The sequence below is a fragment of the Psilocybe cubensis genome, chromosome 4 (assembly GCF_017499595.1).
Source record: "Psilocybe cubensis strain MGC-MH-2018 chromosome 4, whole genome shotgun sequence".
Taxonomy (NCBI): Eukaryota; Fungi; Basidiomycota; class Agaricomycetes; order Agaricales; family Agrocybaceae; genus Psilocybe; species Psilocybe cubensis.
In genome coordinates, this window is record NC_063002.1 from 2125701 (window position 1) to 2144065 (window position 18365).

At 44.3% G+C, this 18365-nt stretch overlaps 6 protein-coding genes across 6 annotated transcripts; 5 read left to right on the forward strand and 1 right to left on the reverse strand.

The window, feature by feature from the left end:
* Positions 1 to 90: 90 nt before the first annotated feature.
* Positions 91 to 1241, forward strand: JR316_0004868 (uncharacterized protein; the record flags this gene model as incomplete). Its single annotated transcript, XM_047890632.1, has 3 exons — positions 91 to 536; positions 595 to 950; positions 1003 to 1241. 3 exons carry the CDS (start codon positions 91 to 93, stop codon positions 1239 to 1241), a joined length of 1041 nt encoding a protein of 346 aa, XP_047750393.1.
* An 840-nt stretch (positions 1242 to 2081) lies between these two features.
* On the forward strand, positions 2082 to 8061 carry JR316_0004869 (DNA-directed RNA polymerase I subunit rpa1; the record flags this gene model as incomplete). Its single annotated transcript, XM_047890633.1, has 16 exons — positions 2082 to 2266; positions 2317 to 2476; positions 2534 to 2883; positions 2933 to 3758; positions 3815 to 4036; positions 4084 to 4340; positions 4396 to 4409; positions 4471 to 4488; positions 4546 to 4566; positions 4616 to 4893; positions 4943 to 6363; positions 6416 to 6465; positions 6515 to 7308; positions 7359 to 7502; positions 7551 to 7778; positions 7831 to 8061. 16 exons carry the CDS (start codon positions 2082 to 2084, stop codon positions 8059 to 8061), a joined length of 5199 nt encoding a protein of 1732 aa, XP_047750394.1.
* A 192-nt stretch (positions 8062 to 8253) lies between these two features.
* Positions 8254 to 9210, forward strand: JR316_0004870 (uncharacterized protein; the record flags this gene model as incomplete). Its single annotated transcript, XM_047890634.1, has 1 exon — positions 8254 to 9210. The coding sequence occupies one exon, from the start codon at positions 8254 to 8256 to the stop codon at positions 9208 to 9210; it is 957 nt and encodes a 318-aa protein (XP_047750395.1).
* Positions 9211 to 10905: 1695 nt separating this feature from the next.
* Positions 10906 to 11866, forward strand: JR316_0004871 (OV-16 antigen; the record flags this gene model as incomplete). Its single annotated transcript, XM_047890635.1, has 3 exons — positions 10906 to 11128; positions 11188 to 11434; positions 11482 to 11866. 3 exons carry the CDS (start codon positions 10906 to 10908, stop codon positions 11864 to 11866), a joined length of 855 nt encoding a protein of 284 aa, XP_047750396.1.
* A 422-nt stretch (positions 11867 to 12288) lies between these two features.
* JR316_0004872 (Splicing factor 3B subunit 6-like protein) lies at positions 12289 to 12769 on the forward strand (the record flags this gene model as incomplete). Its single annotated transcript, XM_047890636.1, has 3 exons — positions 12289 to 12309; positions 12365 to 12541; positions 12599 to 12769. 3 exons carry the CDS (start codon positions 12289 to 12291, stop codon positions 12767 to 12769), a joined length of 369 nt encoding a protein of 122 aa, XP_047750397.1.
* A 2953-nt stretch (positions 12770 to 15722) lies between these two features.
* JR316_0004873 (RNA helicase) lies at positions 15723 to 17359 on the reverse strand (the record flags this gene model as incomplete). Its single annotated transcript, XM_047890637.1, has 9 exons — positions 15723 to 15758; positions 15808 to 15830; positions 15888 to 15927; positions 15983 to 16052; positions 16107 to 16190; positions 16253 to 16368; positions 16428 to 17125; positions 17176 to 17272; positions 17333 to 17359. 9 exons carry the CDS (start codon positions 17357 to 17359, stop codon positions 15723 to 15725), a joined length of 1191 nt encoding a protein of 396 aa, XP_047750398.1.
* Positions 17360 to 18365: the final 1006 nt, after the last annotated feature.

Consider the following 18365-nt stretch of genomic DNA (forward strand, 5'->3'; position numbering starts at 1 on the left):
AAAGACCGCTACTGTTTGCCTTCTTCTGATTTACGATTTTTTGTTATACCACCACCTTTTCTTATAGTTAAGCGCCAACATTTTAGGGTTATGGACGATGATTTGACTTTCGGAGCTTCTGTCTGGGCAACAAGTGAACCTACAGAGTCTGATTCTGTTCTGAAATCAGAATCACGTTTAATTTCTCAATTCGATGACAACACTTTCGACGACTTCGATGAATTTGGGGAACCGGAGGATGCTACAGGAACAGATTTAAAAGATGACGATTTTGGAGATTTCGAGAATGTAGACACAGGCCCGTCTACGAGTTTCCGCGACGTGCTTTTCGAGCCAGATGGTGCTACAGTTGGGTCCTCATCGCGACCCTGGCGTCCACTACACCTGGATCCACCCCTTTCTCGATCTGATTTGGAGTCTCAGATAAACGAAACTTTAGGTCCTATTTGGAATAACGAAGACCTCTCATCATTCACCTCTGATGACAGTATTCGGGAAGCAGAAGGGATTTCTCAAATCTTATGTACATCCAGCAGGTATGTACATGGTTTACTTTGTCCCCGTTACAAACCGTCATTTATCTGCCCTTTGGAGTCGTGAAATGTACATGATGTTACTGCAAACCCCACCTCCGACAAAACCTCCAAACTGGACTCGATCTCGTATACGTCGCCAACATCTGATAGCTCTAGGAATTCCAGTCAATCTTGATGAAGTACTTCCTCGAGCCAACGTTAAACCACTGCCGCCTCTCGAAATCCATACCCGTCCTATGTCTGCCCCTCCTGGATCCCGTAGCCAATACGGAAATAATAGTTCTGTATCGATGTCAAAGTCCAACTCAAGATCGGGGACCCCCCAACCTGGGCAGCAGGGCATATTTGCTCAATTCGGACCCAAACCTGAGTTGGATACAACTCGCATCAACAAATTACTTCAGCTAAGCAGTGGTATGTTTAGGCTTTATTCTTACCTTCTATTCTGCTACTAAATCACGTATAGAAACGCTGACTTTACAACCACTGGCCAATTTGGAACGATATCTTGCCGACATTCGCTTACAAACGGCAAACACCTCGAATTTGTTAACATATCTTCTCCAATCCCGAGATGCTTTGCAGCAAGATTCGGAGACATATAATGGCCTCATTGCAGAAATGGTGGGTGAGGCTCAAAAGCTGAAGTCAGGTAAACCGCCGAGTCGCATGGGCAGCATCCGAAGAGGAAGTGGCATCTCTTAGTTCAGGTTTCTTGAACTTCATTATTTCGCCTGTGCATCCACCAATTTGTCTATGCGACTTCCTTGCTGGCACGTTGGATGACAAGAAATATGATTCCTTTGGTTAATCCTAATGTCGGTCTATAATCTCAGCGCGGAGGGACCTTGTGATATTGGGCTCGTGTATCAGTTGATGGGTTACTGTGGGGTTAAGTGCGAATAGAAACAAATGGAGAACCTCACAAAACGCGCTCTTTGAAGGAAACGGAGACACGACGGGAAGAGACCAATGTCTTCTGGAAATTTAGTTGAGGGTGATGACAACGCCAAGTTCCCATGAAGGCCAATATAAAAGTTATCAAAATGGTGTTGTCAGGTGTTTATATTAGTGATAGACAACTAGGGCATTCTGGTGGATGCTGATGCAAATTCCAAATAGCCAGTGCCACGATCTGTACATGTAATATCGCGTGCACTGTGTGTTTTGTGCGTATTCGGGATTACATACAGTGACGTTTTGATCTTTCAGCACAACCCATGTTATATGCCGAAGCCCTTGCACCCGAGAGGTGAGATAGGTCACAAAGTAGATAAAAGGTTTAAATTAATGACTTGATTAATAGTAAGTAGAAACAAACGCCTGTGAATTTCAACTTCGAAGATGTCTAATGTGTCGCTTCCAGTTGACCACGTGATCTTACAAAAAGTTTGTGATCGCGACTTCTTAGCAGGTGTCTACTGTACCATCATTTATCGTTCTGTCGCCTACATCGTCTCCTCGACGCCCTTCATACATGTCGATTCATATTTGACTCTAAACACAAAATTTTAGGTCCCCATAAAGTTTCACTGCATCTCTGTGATGAATATCGCGCATTCATTACCATCTACCGTTACTGGTGTATCATTCTCCTTCCTCACTTCGGATGACATTCGAAGGATCTCTGTCAAGCAAATAGTCAACCCCGTTCTCCTTGACGACTTGAACAGGCCAAATATTGGAGGTCTGTATGATCCTGCTCTTGGGCCGAGCGACCGTTCAGACATGTGAGCTCATTTATTGATTAAATTGTATTTTATACTGACTGATGCTGCAGCTGTGCGACATGTCATCTCACGTACTTTACATGCCCTGGACACTACGGGCACATAGAACTACCCGCTCCTGTATTCCACCCACTGTTTATGGGAAATATGTTCAATCTCTTACGAGGGACTTGTATGTTTTGCCATAGATTCAAAATGAGCCGTACTGCTGTATGTCCAAACTATCTTACGCTACTGAGCACGACAATTATTAATATTAAATGCCAGCTTTGGAAATTTTTGGCTAAACTTCGATTGTTAGAACGCGGATTACTTGAGGCAGCTCATGGCGTTGACGATATTAGACTAAGAGTCAAACAAAAGAAAATGAAAACTTCCAAGGGCGATGAAGGAGAGGATGCGATCGACGACGACAAGGACTCCGACGTTCCAGATGAAGCGCCCCATGAATTTATGGCTAGACTTAACCTTTATGTCGCTATTCACCTTGCCCGATCGCCGACGAGTACTCGTGATTGTTATAAAGATGGTCTGATATACCAGACACGAAAAGATTTGATCAACGAGTTTTTGAAGGCGTGTATTTCAAAAAAATGCCAAAACGAGGATTGTGGATGGTATGCTTACAGGTTTTCAGTTTTGAACAGTGTTAACCGATATTTCCAGTGTGGCTTATACATATCGCAAAGAAGGTCACATTAAAGTCATTGAATACGATCTCTCCGCCCGTCAAAAGGCTCAGCTGTCTCGGAAGCGGCCTGATGTTCTCCTAGCAGAAAAGTCAGACACCCTCGCTTCTCGACATCCCCGGGAACATGTCATCAACGAGGATGCTGAAATGAGATCAAGCGATGACGAAGATGACGAAGACACGGACGATGAGCTTGCGGGGGAAGATGTTATGAGTGAAGCAGATAAAGGGCAGGAGGCCAGTCTCCCTAGAGCTGCCAATGGAAAAGTCAAGACACTCAGAGGGCGCAATGAACGCGTAGTTGCCCCTGAGGAATGTCGCGCTCATTTGCGACGATTATTCAAAAACGAAGCTGTCATGTGCGCGTTGTTATTTGGAAGACATGGCCCCTTTGCCCCACTTTCTGCCGACCAACTCTCATTTGCATCTGCCGATATGTTTTTCATGGATGTTCTCCCGGTGTCGCCAACACGTTTCCGACCTCCTGCAAAAATGGGCGAAACTTTATTCGAGCATCCTCAAAATGAATTGCTTTCAAGAGTTCTGCAAACTTCCTATCGTATGCGAGATATCACTATCAGTCTTCGTGAAGCCTCACAGAAAGGTCCTGATTACGATGCGTCTGCAAGAAAAGCTGTTATGGGTGCCTTGCTAGAAAGATTGGTTCAGCTCCAAATTGATGTAAATAGCTTTATGGATAGTAGTAAAAATCCTCAAATCGTTCGGCAAGGCAAGCTGCCTCCTGCGGGTGTCAAGCAAGGTTTGGAAAAAAAGGAGGGGTTGTTTAGGAAGCACATGATGGTTCGTGGTTCTGTGATTACTGTGTTCAAGGCTTACAGACGTGTAATCTTGTTCAGGGTAAACGGGTCAACTATGCTGCACGATCAGTCATCTCTCCCGACGTCAATATTGAACCCAATGAAATCGGTATTCCCCCAGTTTTCGCAAGGAAACTCACATTCCCCGAACCTGTTACTCCATCTAATTTCCATGAAATGAGGCAACTTGTAATAACGGGTCCTCATGGTTATCCTGGAGCTGCGATTGTGGAATATGAGGATGGACATCAGCAGTCTCTGGTAATTATTTCGCTTTCGTATAACGATCTCTTCTAATCTTTTAATAGGACAAACTATCCGTTGAACAACGCACAGCCATCGCAAATCAATTGCTTACGCCCCAAGAAGGGGAGAGGGTCACTACTGGACGTCATGGGTTATATACTAGGACTATTGCCGTTAACAAAAAGGTGTATCGACACCTTCGTGATGGAGATATTCTCATTTTGAATCGTCAACCCACATTGCACAAGCCAAGTATGATGACCCATAAGGCCCGTGTGTTAAAAGGAGAGAAGACCATTCGCATGCACTATGCTAACTGGTGAGTAGCCATACTTTGGGAGTAACATCTTCGATTTAATGCACCCTTGTCGTAGCAATTCTTACAATGGTGAGCATGAATAAGATCATATTTCTGTATTGTCAATATTCAATCAAAACCTCAACCCCAGCCGACTTCGATGGTGATGGTAAGTTTTTCAGTCGTAAAGGCGCATTTAACGTTGAATAAAATCCATCGTATCTAGAAATGAATATCCATTTCCCTCGTAAGATTTAATAATTTCTGTGATGTGTTACGTGCTAATAGAGTCTCAGAAAACCATGTTGCGCGTGCGGAAGCGATGATGATCGCAAACACAGATAATCAATATCTTGTACCAACCTCTGGAAATCCAATTCGTGGCCTCATTCAAGATCACGTTGTTGCTGGTGTTTGGATGACTAGTCAAAATAGCTTTTTCAACCGAGAAGAATATCACCAATTGCTTTATGGCGCGCTTCGACCTGAAGATGAAGTTGACCCAGGAACTCGACTACTAACTCTCCCTCCCGCCATATGGAAACCTAAACCTCTCTGGACAGGGAAACAGATCGTGAGCGCGTGTTGTCATGTAATAGTTATCGGCCCTGATATCTATTCAGATTTCTACAGTGATGAAGAATTTGACACCCAGGCAATTTGACGGGCTTAATTTGAATGCGAAGACCAAAGTTCCGGGGAAATTATGGGGCCAAGATTCCAAAGAGGACAGGGTCGTGTTCTTGGACGGCGAATTACTATGTGGTGTCCTCGATAAAGCGGCGTTCGGCGCTTCCGATTATGGTCTTGTTCATTCGGTTTACGAGCTATATGGATCTGATATCGCAGGGAAACTTCTCGGAGTGCTCAGCCGACTCTTCACGAAGTTCCTTCAACATCGCGCATTTACATGCAGGATGGATGATCTTATGCTGACTCCAACTGGAGACGAACGACGTAACGAACTACTGGCAAAGGGGAAGAATTTGGGCCCAGAGGGTGCTATTGAGAATTTCCCCTCACTTAGCACAACACCCATGGCAGACATACCTGCAACGCTCCGGTCGCTGCTAGAAGACGTTCTCAGAGACGACACAAAGATGGCTGGTTTAGATATGACCGTCAAGACCAAGCTTTCTAAACTTACCTCTTCAATCTCTGATGCTTGCTTACCTGATGGCCTCCTCCGCCAATTCCCTTATAACCACATGCAAACCATGACTTTATCCGGTGCTAAAGGTTCTGCCGTCAATGTTCGTCAAATATCTTGTGCGCTGGGCCAACAGGAATTGGAAGGCCGTCGTGTTCCGGTGATGGTCAGCGGTAAAACACTTCCTTCATTCCGCCCCTTTGAAACAAAGGCTATCGCTGGTGGTTACGTCGCCAGTCGTTTCTTGACTGGCATCAAGCCCCAGGAATTCTATTTTCATTGTATGGCTGGGCGAGAAGGCCTCATTGATACTGCTGTCAAGACATCTAGGTCTGGATATCTGCAAAGATGTCTGATCAAACATCTGGAAGGCATCCGGGTTCATTACGATAATACTGTTCGAGGAAGCGACAACTCCATCTATCAATTTGCATACGGAGGTGATGCTCTCGACGTTACCAAGCAGAAACACCTATACCAATTCGACTTCATCGTGCAAAACAATAAATCCTTCGCTCGTCGCTTAAAACCTTATGTGTTGTCTGATGTTGTTGATCTCAAGACAGCAGTATCGTATATGAAAAAAGTTTTGAAGAAGTCCAACGACGCACGTCCTAATCGGAAGACAACTAAGAGAGATCAATATGATCCCGCCCTATCTTTGTTTAATCCAGTCCAATACTTGGGGAGTACATCAGAGGAGTTCGCGAGTGCAGTTGATGAATACGTCAAATCCAATCCAAGCAAGTTATTGGAAGACCCTGATTCAACACCCTTTTACAAATGTCGGAAAGAACCAATGCTTCCACGGAACTTTAGAACTTTGATGAATGCAAAGTATATGAGAAGTCTAGTGGAACCTGGTGAAGCCGTTGGTCTTCTTGCTTCCCAAGGGTATGTTGTTATTAAGTTCCCCCAACCATAGTTCACATATCTACATTTATAGTGTTGGCGAGCCTTCAACTCAGATGACCCTCAACACCTTCCATTTTGCTGGTAAGTGCGCACGCGGTAAATTACAATTCAATCTTAAATTTCTTTCTAGGCCACGGTGCTGCCAATGTTACATTGGGTATTCCTCGTCTTCGAGAAATTGTCATGACTGCCTCTCAGAAACCAAAAACACCTTCAATGTCCATGAAAGTCCGTCCTGGCACCTCGTCAGAAGACATCAGCCTGTTCTGCAAAAGAGCAAGTCGGGTCACCCTATCTCAGGTGGTTGACAGTGTGACTGTTCAAGAACAGTTGCGAACTGAAGGGGACGCTCGCCGCACTCAGTTTACCGTTGATCTGAATTTCTACCCTAAGCACGAATATCAAGAAGAGTACGACATCGAACCGGAGGAAATCCTTGCTGCGCTTGGTGTCAAATTCCCTCTCACTCTGAAAAAAGAGATGCTTTCCGAAATGAAGAAGCTAGATGCAGATCTCAAAAGCCAAATGGCTCAACTGGGCCAAGGCAAAAAGGTCAAATCTAAAGAGGCCGACACAGGGAATGACGATGAGGAAGAAGTTGCTCCAAGGAAAAGGAAAGACAATGACGAAGGCAGTGAAGTGGGTGATGGCGATGCAGATGACGCCAAACACAGTAGGCAGAGGAAGCAACAAGCGACATATGAGAGTGACGACGAAGAGGATGAAGAAGAAATCGGTGCTTACGATGATGCTGCTATTGAGGCGGAATATGCAAGCGGATCCGAGAGTGCTGATCAATTACCAAAGAAATCGAAGTCATCTTTTAAAGACCTTGTTAGTCGTGCCTCCGACCTCTTCCAACGCCATATGCAACACTGTATATCTTTTGATTTTGAGGAATCGAAGTGTTCCTTCAAACTCGAAGTAATTCATTTTTTTGATCCCTTATCATACCATTACTAATATCTTCGCAGTTTCCTCCGGACATGCCCAAATTGCTTTTCGTCGGTATTGTAGAACGTGCTTGCCGGTCCACAATTATCCGCCAAATTCCAGGAATTACCGACTGTTTCCAAGTCAAACAGGATAATCAAAAGGGCGGGGAACCAGAAATTAAGGTAACATACCTTACATTGTTGGTGGTTTGTGTCTAATCATTGCTCTAGCTTACGACCAACGGTTCAAATCTCCAAGGGATATGGGATTTCGCCTGCAGCTCCGAAGAAAGCATATTAGAAGACGATGAGATATACTCGAACGACATTTATGCCATTCTCAAAACATACGGCGTCGAGATGGCTCGCGCCGCTATTTTAAAAGAAATGAAAGGAATTTTTGCGGTTTACAGCATCGACGTCAATAAACGCCATCTTGAACTCATCGCTGATTACATGGTACGTTTCAGAGATAAAACTTGCTCAAAATTTTGTGTGCTGATAGTTGCAGACTTTCGATGGCGGGTATAAACCATTTAATCGCAAGGGAATCTCCACCAACCCATCTCCATTATTAAAAGCATCGTATGAGACCACGGCAGCATTCCTGTCCGACGCCACTCTGTATGGCGATTTCGACGACTTGACAACGCCCTCTGGTAATATCGTTCTTGGGAGGCCAAACGCGACTGGAACAGGGGTGTTCGATATAGTAATACCAACCGTCCCTTTGACGAAGTAGAAGTATATTATCTAGCTAAAAGTAATATAGCATGTAATTGTTCTGACATTTCGCGTTATGTCACGCGACTGTGACAGTGCCACGCGGTCGTCGCATTGTTCGAGTTGGAAAAGATGAACTGTTGACAAAATAACCGTCTTTCATCTCTACCCCACCCGCCGTTCACTTTGCAGACTATTCTCCCGCCACACTATGCAGCGACCAGGTCCACTGCAAGAGCTACCTCTAGAACGCTTTTTGCCTTCACATCCCAGTACCCAACCGGCTGCCGTCAAACCGATCAGAAGTAACAAACGCCCGCTTTCTCCGGGCGGCCCTTCTCTCTTCAGTCCAACAAAACGTCGAATCCTGAACGATGAAGGCGTATATTCTCCTGATAAGACGTGCAAAATTCCACTGCCGTCTCTTTCAAGTTCGCCAGCTCGCTTCAGTCGTGTCCTTGCCGGTCCCGCCAGTCCAGCCCGAGTACTGGATTTTGGATTACCACAACATGTCTACGGCGACCCTCAAAAACCCACAATCTCTAGGATCTCGTCAATTGAAATCATGGCAGTTGAAACCTCATCCTCCTCTACACATCTCGCCTCCTCACCAGAGTTGAAGGTCAGGAAGGCTAAACCAACACAACGCCCACCATCTGCTGGCCTCCCATCGGATTTCGATAACAATGGACATGAACAGGACATTTTCGGTACTGGACCTTCTGCCGCTTTCAGCCAATTCATTGCGCGTGAACTCCCCCCTCAACCTGATCTAGATTCTGTTCATTATCCAGGTTTTCGTGTGTTCCAAGATCCATACGTTACCGTCTTTCGAACAACGGAAGAAGAAGATTTGCGCTCTGCTTGCATTGTAGAAGTTGATGCGCAAAAGGAAAATTTACCGCCTCGACGCAAACCGCGGAAAGTGGAAACGGATTTGAAGGCAGCTCAAGATCTGTCGCACTGTGACACAACGACGCCGAAGAAAATGAACCAAACACCGAAGAGGATGGAATCTTGGGGGAGTGCAGAACTTTCGTCAACAATTGCGAGGAATATGTTCAGAATTTCTACTCCCTCAACGACTTCGCGACAGGGGCAAAAATCACCACTACAGATGATGAAGGACGAAATGGATGTCGTAGATGATGACTCAAGCGACGAGTGATATTTCCCTCTCACTATTCCTTCTTTATTGACCCAACTATCCACAAGCTAAACCTAAATCGTCCCACATTAACGTCTACATACAGCAAGAAACCCTCGGTGGTCATTTATATACAGTGGCACGATACATTTACATTCATGTTTGTTCAGTATTTTGTTTTGTACCATTTTCTAGCATCTTATCCCCCATTTCATTGCCTGTAAATACCTACGTAGGATTCATTCGTTTATCTACAACTTCCCTTCGATCTACCATTTGACAGATACGACTTGAATTTTTATTTAATTGCGGCCAGCATGCTTGCTCAAAATAAAAATTTGAAGACATTGGCCATCGGAAATAGAATTATTAATATAAAAACAATTAAATATAATATTAATAATCAATGAGTAAATTTGTAAATCTAAAATGATTGTTTATTTGTGTTTATAATGATTATCTAATCAAGTGCTTAGGCCTTAGGTCTTACACGGAATTGACACGTCTCAAAGTGTCGACTGCTAGAACTCAAAGCGAATCTTGACATTATTATACTATTATACTGATAGCAGACAAGCATCTTGACCTCATCCTAGTGGCACAACATGCTAAAATCCATTACCATTCTCCCTCTTTTCTTTCTACTGAGTCTTCAATTAGTCTCAGCTCAGTTCAACTTCTTCGAAAACATGTGGGGTCAACAGCAGCAACACCAACAACACCAACAACGAGCAGGGTCGTCTCAATGGGCAGCTTATGCAGATAGTGGTACGGGAAGAATTCCGGAATGATCAATACAACACTAATTTCTGCAATTGCTAGTTTCTTGTTCACAATATCTTTGCCCGGATACTTTAGACTGTGTCGTCAGACCATCGGATTGCCCGTGTCCCAACGCGGAAGACGTAAAATGTGTCGTTCCGGACATGGAAGGGTCTCTGTATGATGCAACGGTCATCTGTACACGAGGACAAGATGGTTGTGCAGAGGTGGAGAAGCTCTTGAAGAAAGGCTCTAAACCGAAGAAGAAGTAGATCTTGAATGGAGAACTTCAATGCTATTAATGGCTGTGAAAATAAGATCTGATTATTATACTTACAGAATCTACTTAACCGAAGTGCGCACCGCAAAGCTGCAGAGAGGCGTCCATTGTTGCATGTTGCACACCATTACGTGGTCCCATGAATTTATGGATCAAATGTCTATTCATTGGGCAGTGTGATTGCCATCCTCCTGATTATACACCTCTTGGCTTTTACAATCTCACATGGCTTTCCCAGGCAGATCGTGAGGCAACGGCAAAGAATGCCATGAAGACGGCCCGATGCTCACCTTGGTCGTCTGCTTCCCAGAATGTCCTTTTTGCTCAGGCTGAGGTTTACCGTCATATTGATGCTTTTCCTATTTTTTTTTGACATCCAGCCCACTGCATTTTTTACTTACCGTTAGCAATCCGATTACTTAAAAGGCTTTTAATTAACCTTGATTTTCCAGATATGCATTGGAGGTTTGTTGTAAGCTGACGGTCTAATTTTAGGCATTACGTATGGCGGGACCTCCGGCAAACTGTGTGTGCGTACTCCCTCTTTTCTTATTAGAATTCACATTATGTCATGCTATTCTCAGACTTAAGTATCCCATCTGATACTATCCTCGTCTTTATAAACACAAAGGTGTGAACTCACTGGCGAGTAAGGTCCTCAATTTCGCATAACAATGCTCTTCACCTTAGTATCTGCGGCTTTGTTGCTTCCCTGGTGCTTTGGTCAAACATCTACCCCCGACTTAAACAATGTAACAACAGCATTTTCTTCGGCCCACATCGTACCGGATGTTGTACAGTCCTTCAATCCTATGGATGGCGTAAACATTTCTTTTACAGACCCTGTCTCTGCACAAACAGTAGACGTCGTACCGGGGATCTTGTTGACAATGCAACGTATGAATAATGGCCTTGCAAAATCTGGCAATACTTGATCTATTTTATTTTTTAATCAGAAACCTCTATGCCTCCGGACCTCACATTGGTTACTACAACATCTGACTCCAATAGCAGTGCCATGTTTGTTGTGGTTATTGTGGACCCCGATGCGCCTACTCCCCAGAATCCCAACGTATCAGAATTTCTTCATTTCCTGGGAGGAGATTTCACTGCCGGTTCTACATCCGGTCTTTTATCTAACAATTCACCAGCACTCGCGGAGTTCTTCCCCCCTACCCCTCCCGTTGGATCTGACCCACATAGGTTAGTGATACCTCTGAACCTTGCAATCATTTATTTACATTCGATAGATATGTGCTCCTCGTTTTTGATCAGCCCGACAGTTTTGACGTGAATGGGCCAACGTTAGTCAATGCCACAACCCCCAGGACAAATTTCAGTATCTCCGACTTTGCTCAAGCAATCAATCTGGGAGATGCCATTGCTGGTAACTTTTTCCTTGTTGGTCCCATGAACGCATCAGCGTCAGCGACACCTTCAGCTCCACCATCTACTCCTTCGATACCCTTGGCAAGTTCGCCTACTTCCGGAGACACTTTGGCGTCGCCCACACCTACATCGAGTGCCACATCGCCAAACACATCTCCTTCTTCGAAGGCTATGAAAGCAAGATCCGCCATTTCACCATTTACCGCCGCCATCGTTGGGGTGGCTGCATTAGTATTTCAATTGTGATTCGACACTGCTCCGTTACCTCGAAAATTCAATTTGTACCGTTTCGAGTGTCTGTATAACATGGACATAAAATAACAACGTTGAAAACCACGAATGAGGACTGCAAGACAATGTTTTGTAGTAATTGCATGGGGCAAAGAAGTTGAACCGTCCCAAACTACTTGTACCTGAGTCCTGCCAATGTGCTCCATGGGTAACAGATACAGGATTCCTTGGGAAAATCATATCATTGTGTGACTCCTTAGTGAAAGTTGTTCAATCAGCTGAAAAATTATTGTCACCGGTCGGCGGTTAGCAACGGCGTTAATTACCCAATAATTATAGTTAAGTTGATAGGTATATGTAGTAAGTGGAGGCAGCTGACAAATATAGACAAGCAACCGTCTCGGTGTTCGTCCAGCCTCAAAAGTGAAACTACCATCATGGCCCTTGCACGACCAACAGTAAGATATTCTTCCGACTCAAATTGCAAACGCTATCTGACTTACTCATGAGTAGACCAAACTCCCCCCTGGAGCCAACCGAATCCTCTTTGTCAAGAATTTGAACTACCAGATCACAGGAGAGGACCTGTACGATTTGTTCGGGCGCTATGGCAGCATCCGTCAAATCCGAATAGGAAATGAACAAAAAACTAAAGGCACGGCATTTGTCGTATACGATGATGTTATGGATGTAATTATCACTTGGATCGTCGTTTTCTGCGCGTTACGTCTCATTTCAGGGTTTTAGGCTAAAAACGCGCTCGACCATCTGAATGGTTTCCACTTACAAGAACGGTATATCGTTGTGTTGTATCATATGCCTGCGAAGCAAGATGCTGCAGCTGCAAAAGCTGATCTTGCCAGGAGAGAGGAAGAGCTTGCTCAATTGAAGAAAAAGCACGATATTGGGGATGCTTAAAGGTAAGCTGTTCGATGTTGTGTTTATATACAACAATTCTCTCATAGACTACAGTTCGGGACTCACAGACTTTTCTTCTACTGTACAACAACACTGATGCTCCTGGTACTCCCAGTCTATATATTCTGTTATTAATTTCATCGCGGATGTTACTTTTACTATGAGTCTCATTCTTCTTCTGCTCCAGGCGTTCTGGTTTCGCGTTTTGTCGACCCCATCAAGCCTTCCCGCTGCATGCAGGACATTCCTTATCGATATGTGGGGAGTATTGTTGTGGATATTGCCGACTGGTATGTAATTAGATCTGGCGTACAATAATTGTTTAAATGACATACTATTGCCAACATGTCTGAGTGCAACGTGGAGGCACGCAGTCCTTTGGATGTGCGGGACTGAATTTGCAATTGACAAGATTGCATTTTATCTTCGGGAAATTTAGAGTTTGGCAATCACTGTTCACGCGATTGACGTACCTCTTCATCGGGCTGTACAATAATTCGATATGAGCGAAGAACGATAGTTCATGGGTTCCAGTCTTACCATTGTGACCCCATGGTTGCATCTAGACGAGCAGACATAAATTATAGGGCAAGGTTGATGCTTTCATAGAATCACTGACTTTGTGTAGACATTACGGACTCTGGTTCCGTAAAGGTTGGTAAAGTAAATAGTTTTAAATAATTCGTCTACTCACCTTCGCCAATAGCACATGATGATAATAGAAGTGGGGGATGAAGAGCTGAGGGAAAACATCAATCATTTTATAGGTAACAGGGAGAACCAGGATCTCACTTCTGCTCAACCGCCGCATGCAGTTTGAAATTTCGGAGTGGTGTCTACCCGCGATCTCGTACAAAGCTGTTAACTACCTCTGAATCTTGTTCTTTTGAGATCTCACTATGCCTCATGCAACTCTGTTTAGGTTTGGTCCCGTCCTGGCATATAGTCGGGGGAATTGAAGGCTAATCCCTAAGTTCAACCCTCCCAGAGCTCGCTAGTAAAAACACTTGTTCTGTTCAAAAGGAGTGTTACGACATTGTGTGTGCACCCCCCACAGATATATTGACGTAAGGCTGAAGCTATTAACCCGCCACGCGCATCTCTATGGTGAATGCGATCGAAAATCTCGCATACACATCTAGGCTCACCAAGGAAGGCACGTCGCTTACCGATCTGTGTCTCTCTGCCTTTGTTTGAGCTTTGCAGTCCATTTTAAAAGCCTATAGACTGTACCTGGCGTAACTGGTAGTTATAGGAGCCAACTGCCCGGCAGTCTCTGGCAGCCTTCATCTGCCTTGATTACTACTCTGATTTCCAATAATATCAAAAGATATTATTGTCTGTACATATCTGCAACAGGAGATTGAGGTCCAGAACGCTCCTTCAGAGTCCGTCTCAAACCATCTGCATCTCATAGTTCGGTTATGAGGAAACAACAGGCATCGGCGCAGTATGCCTTTGCGCTTTTCATGGTTCCGGTTTAGTTGGGCCGGAAGTATATCTAGACTGAACATCGTTGCCCCTCGGCAATACCGAAGTTTTCATAATGCTTGGACGTTACTTTGCCGCTTACCTGCTTACTTCTTCCAGTTGAAGTCAATCGGAAAATCTAACATCTGGAATACATCTACCGTTCTTGGCATACGCGAAAATTAACACTTGATCAGTACAGGTGCTAATCCGGTGTAATAGCATATATAATTGGGTGCAGAGAATGAAATCAGACATAAATTCATTAAAACACATCATCGCACATGTAAGGACATCGAGTAGAGATTAAAGCTGATGAAAATTCAAGGCCCTTATAGATAAATGGCAGCCTTCCTAAAAAGCAGCGACGTCCATAATACGCAGGTTTTGTCTATTCTTCCGTCGGCCCTTTAACTTCCAACCTCGACTCCTCAATAGTGCCAGGGCGAACTGGCCCAAAATTCTTAAAAGCTGCCAAACAACCGTTTATTTGCAATAGGGTCGGCTGATTTCGAGGAGTTACCTGGAGATACCCGTATGCTATAGCTGCTACTTAGATCCAAAATGCCTAAATGTTGGCGACAAGTTACAGCGAGGCGCTCATCGGACTCCATCGGCTTGCGCAGCCTACAGGCTACCATACAGGATCGACGACTTGTACCGTGGTCCGTTAAACGGATTTGAATCTATCTGAATCTGAACTCACTTTTGGCGATCGTGATCATAGTTTGCCATGCGTTGATAACGTGAGAGGGTACTACTTCCGCGTGTGCCAAGGGTCTACCTAGGTCTTCCTCGAGCTTCCTCCAGCTTCATCCACGAGCCTCCGTGACAAACGTACCTTACATGGGAAGTTGACAAGAACTTACAGAGCCCCAGGAGGTCTAGTCTAGAGTTTGGATTCAACAGCCAATGTCACATGATGAACATAGAACACACGAGGCCATCCCGTTCTTCTGAAAGCAATTTTTGTCATTAGTACTCTCTAAGTGAAAACAGCCAGCGAATATGCCAAACACACGGGCCACCTAAAAAAAGAAAACACACTATCAGAAAAGCAAAATAGTTATTGACGTCGCGCGAACCTCACGTGGGAGATAGACTTCCAGGGAAAAGGCTAAATATTGATATTGTATATAAAACCTACCTCAAGGCCACTAAGTACCGAAAAGATATTAAGGGGAAGGGGGAATCACGCGTCATTGGCGAGTGTTTGGTAAAACGTGTCAATAGTAGACTGCCTCGGAATCACAGAACACCAAAGAAGGAGAAAACTAGAAAAAGGCGTGGATCCAATGTTTGTCTTCTAGTTCAAGTTGTGTCAAAGTTGTTTCGGATATAGTGTCAAGATATCAAGATTTGAGCAAAGGAGTCAACTTTTACATCCTAAAACAATGGCTTAATAACTGCAGAATTAATAGAATACACGAAGTGGTATCGCAGTCCTGTTCAGTAAGAATAGGTCATGCCTATCGAGTATAAATCAGATAAGCTCCGCTGCATTTACGGGCATTTCGTCCTACAAAAATATCAATGACCATTAACACCGAGAAGGTTTGGTAACTCACAATTTGTGTGCTGTAGAATTGTTCTAAAGGACAAATAAGTTAATATACATGATTGGAATAATTATGAGTAAATTACACACCGATATCACGCAGAATGCGGACATCATCGACAGTGACGAACTGCGCAAGTAAGGCGTCAGGTTTTGATGGTTTAAGACAAGCTAAAAAAACTCACGTTGATGGCCACACCCTTTCTTCCAAAGCGGCCAGATCGACCAATGCGATGTATGTAGTTCTCTCGGTTGCTTAATAAACAAAAGGTTATTAAGGCAGGGAGATAATAAAGGAGACATCCTTACGCGGGAAGGTCGTAGTTGATTACCAGAGAGACTTGTTGTACATCAATGCCCCGAGCCCAAACGTCTGTTGTAATTAAGACCCGACTTGGATAAAAAAATTCAGCACAAGTTTTTCATTAGTTAAGGGTAAGGAGCAATCCACTTACGAAGTTCCGCCACGGAATTCTGCCATAATGGCGTCCCTTTCTTTTTGTACCATCTCACCATGCATAGAAGAGACGGTAAAATTGGAGGCCCGCATTTTCTCCGTCAACCAATCAACCTATGGGGCATGTATTAATAATGAAACCCAAGTTGAAACATAACTAAATTCAATCCAACCTTTCGGCGCGTATTGCAAAAGATGACAGCTTGAGTTATGGTGAGAGTATCGTACAGATCACAGAGTGTGTCGAATTTCCAGTCCTCTTTTTCGACTGCAACGAAAAACTGTTTTATTCCTTCAAGGGTCAATTCGTCACGCTTGACGAGGATTCGAATTGGATCGGTCATAAATTTCGTTGTCATCTCCAAAACATCATAGGGGAGAGTTGCGCTCAGGAGTACTACTTGGGTAGCTGGAGGAAGGTATCGGTAAACGTCGTAAATTTGGTCTTTGAAACCTTTATTGAGGAGTTCATCGGCTTCGTCAAGCACCAGCATTTTGATGTTTCGGGTTCGCAAACTTCTTCTACGAATCATGTCAAAAACTCGCCCTGGTGTCCCTGACACGACATGTTGGCCATATTCCAACTTCCTAATATCCTCTCCAATAGAAGTTCCTCCAATGCATGCGTGACACTGGACGTTCATGTAGTCGCCCAGAGCGAGAACAACTGATTGAATTTGAGTTGCCAATTCGCGAGTAGGCGACAACACAAGGGCCTGGGTTTCTCTGACAGTGACGTCGATTGATTGGAGGATGGAAATGGAGAAGGTTGCAGTTTTACCGGTACCAGACTGGGCCTGAGCAATGACATCCCGTCCTTGGGTTATCGGTAAGATAGCCCGCTGCTGAATAGCGGAAGGTTTTTCGAAGTCTTTGAAGGAGAGTAAGATAGGAAATGGAAATCAGTATAAATCAACATACTGTACGCATAGATGCCGCGTAACAGGTCCTCCTTCAAACCAAGGTCGTCGAATGTTGAGACGACAGAAACAGCCTCTGAGGACTCAAACACAAGTTTCTGTAAATGCAGATGTCTTTAGAATCAGCTATACCAAAGATTCGGTATTCGAGGACATACTTCGTCGCCTGCGTTTATACCAGCCATTTTTGAGTGGTGGTGGTTGAAAGAAGATCGGAGTTTAAATATGAGAGTTGGTTGTCTCCCTCACCAGTCCTACTTAACCTTCCAGACTCGACTATGGACTCCATCATTGAAAACCAACGCCAAACTCATGAAGAAGTTGAACGTTTAGAAACTGCCCTCTATACCTTACTCTCGCGCCCTAGCCCTACCCATGAACGCACTCTCCAGAAAGAGCACAAGGCCTCACAGATGCTTGACCGCATCGCCGCCAAGTTCACAGACTTAAACAATTCCTATCAGGATGACGACGCAAGGAAAGCTGAGCTTAACGCACTATCCGCTCCCTCTCAGCAAAACGATCTGTCAGAGTTTTACTCGCGGTTGGTAAAAATCCAAGAACACTACAACAAATACCCTGATGCTATGCCAGTTGGCTTCGACCTTGAGATTGCTGCATTCCTCGATGAACCTGGTCAGGAAGGTGAAGAGGACTATGAAGAAGAAGATCGTACGTCATTGTTTCTCTGGTCTAGAGCTACTGAAATTTTATTTCTCTATGTCTGGATAGCTATTGCCTTGCTATTTTCGGGCGAAGAAGGGTACGGGAAATACCTTGACTTGTATGCAAACCATACTGCGTACAACAACCTCAAAAATATTGGAAAAAGGCCTGGGTATTTGCAGTATCTAGACCTCTTATTGGCTGCTCAAAATGGGCCTGTTCATTCCGAACTTCCTAAAGAAACACGGTGCACCAGAGACTTCGAAACGTGGGTTTATTGTATTTGTTAAACCTTATATCAAATTCACCGATAATGGGATGCCAGGTATATCAAAAATTTACATAGCTATCTTTTATCTTTCACCAAAAGGACGCAGCCGCTCGTCGACATCGATACTCGGCAACGCGATGCTGCGTCAGAATTTGACCAGAAGTGGGAGGAACATGAAATACCAGGCTGGGAAGTTGCTTCTGAGTCCAAGTCCCTGACAAACGGCAACGAAAATACAGGAATATGGTGCAGCG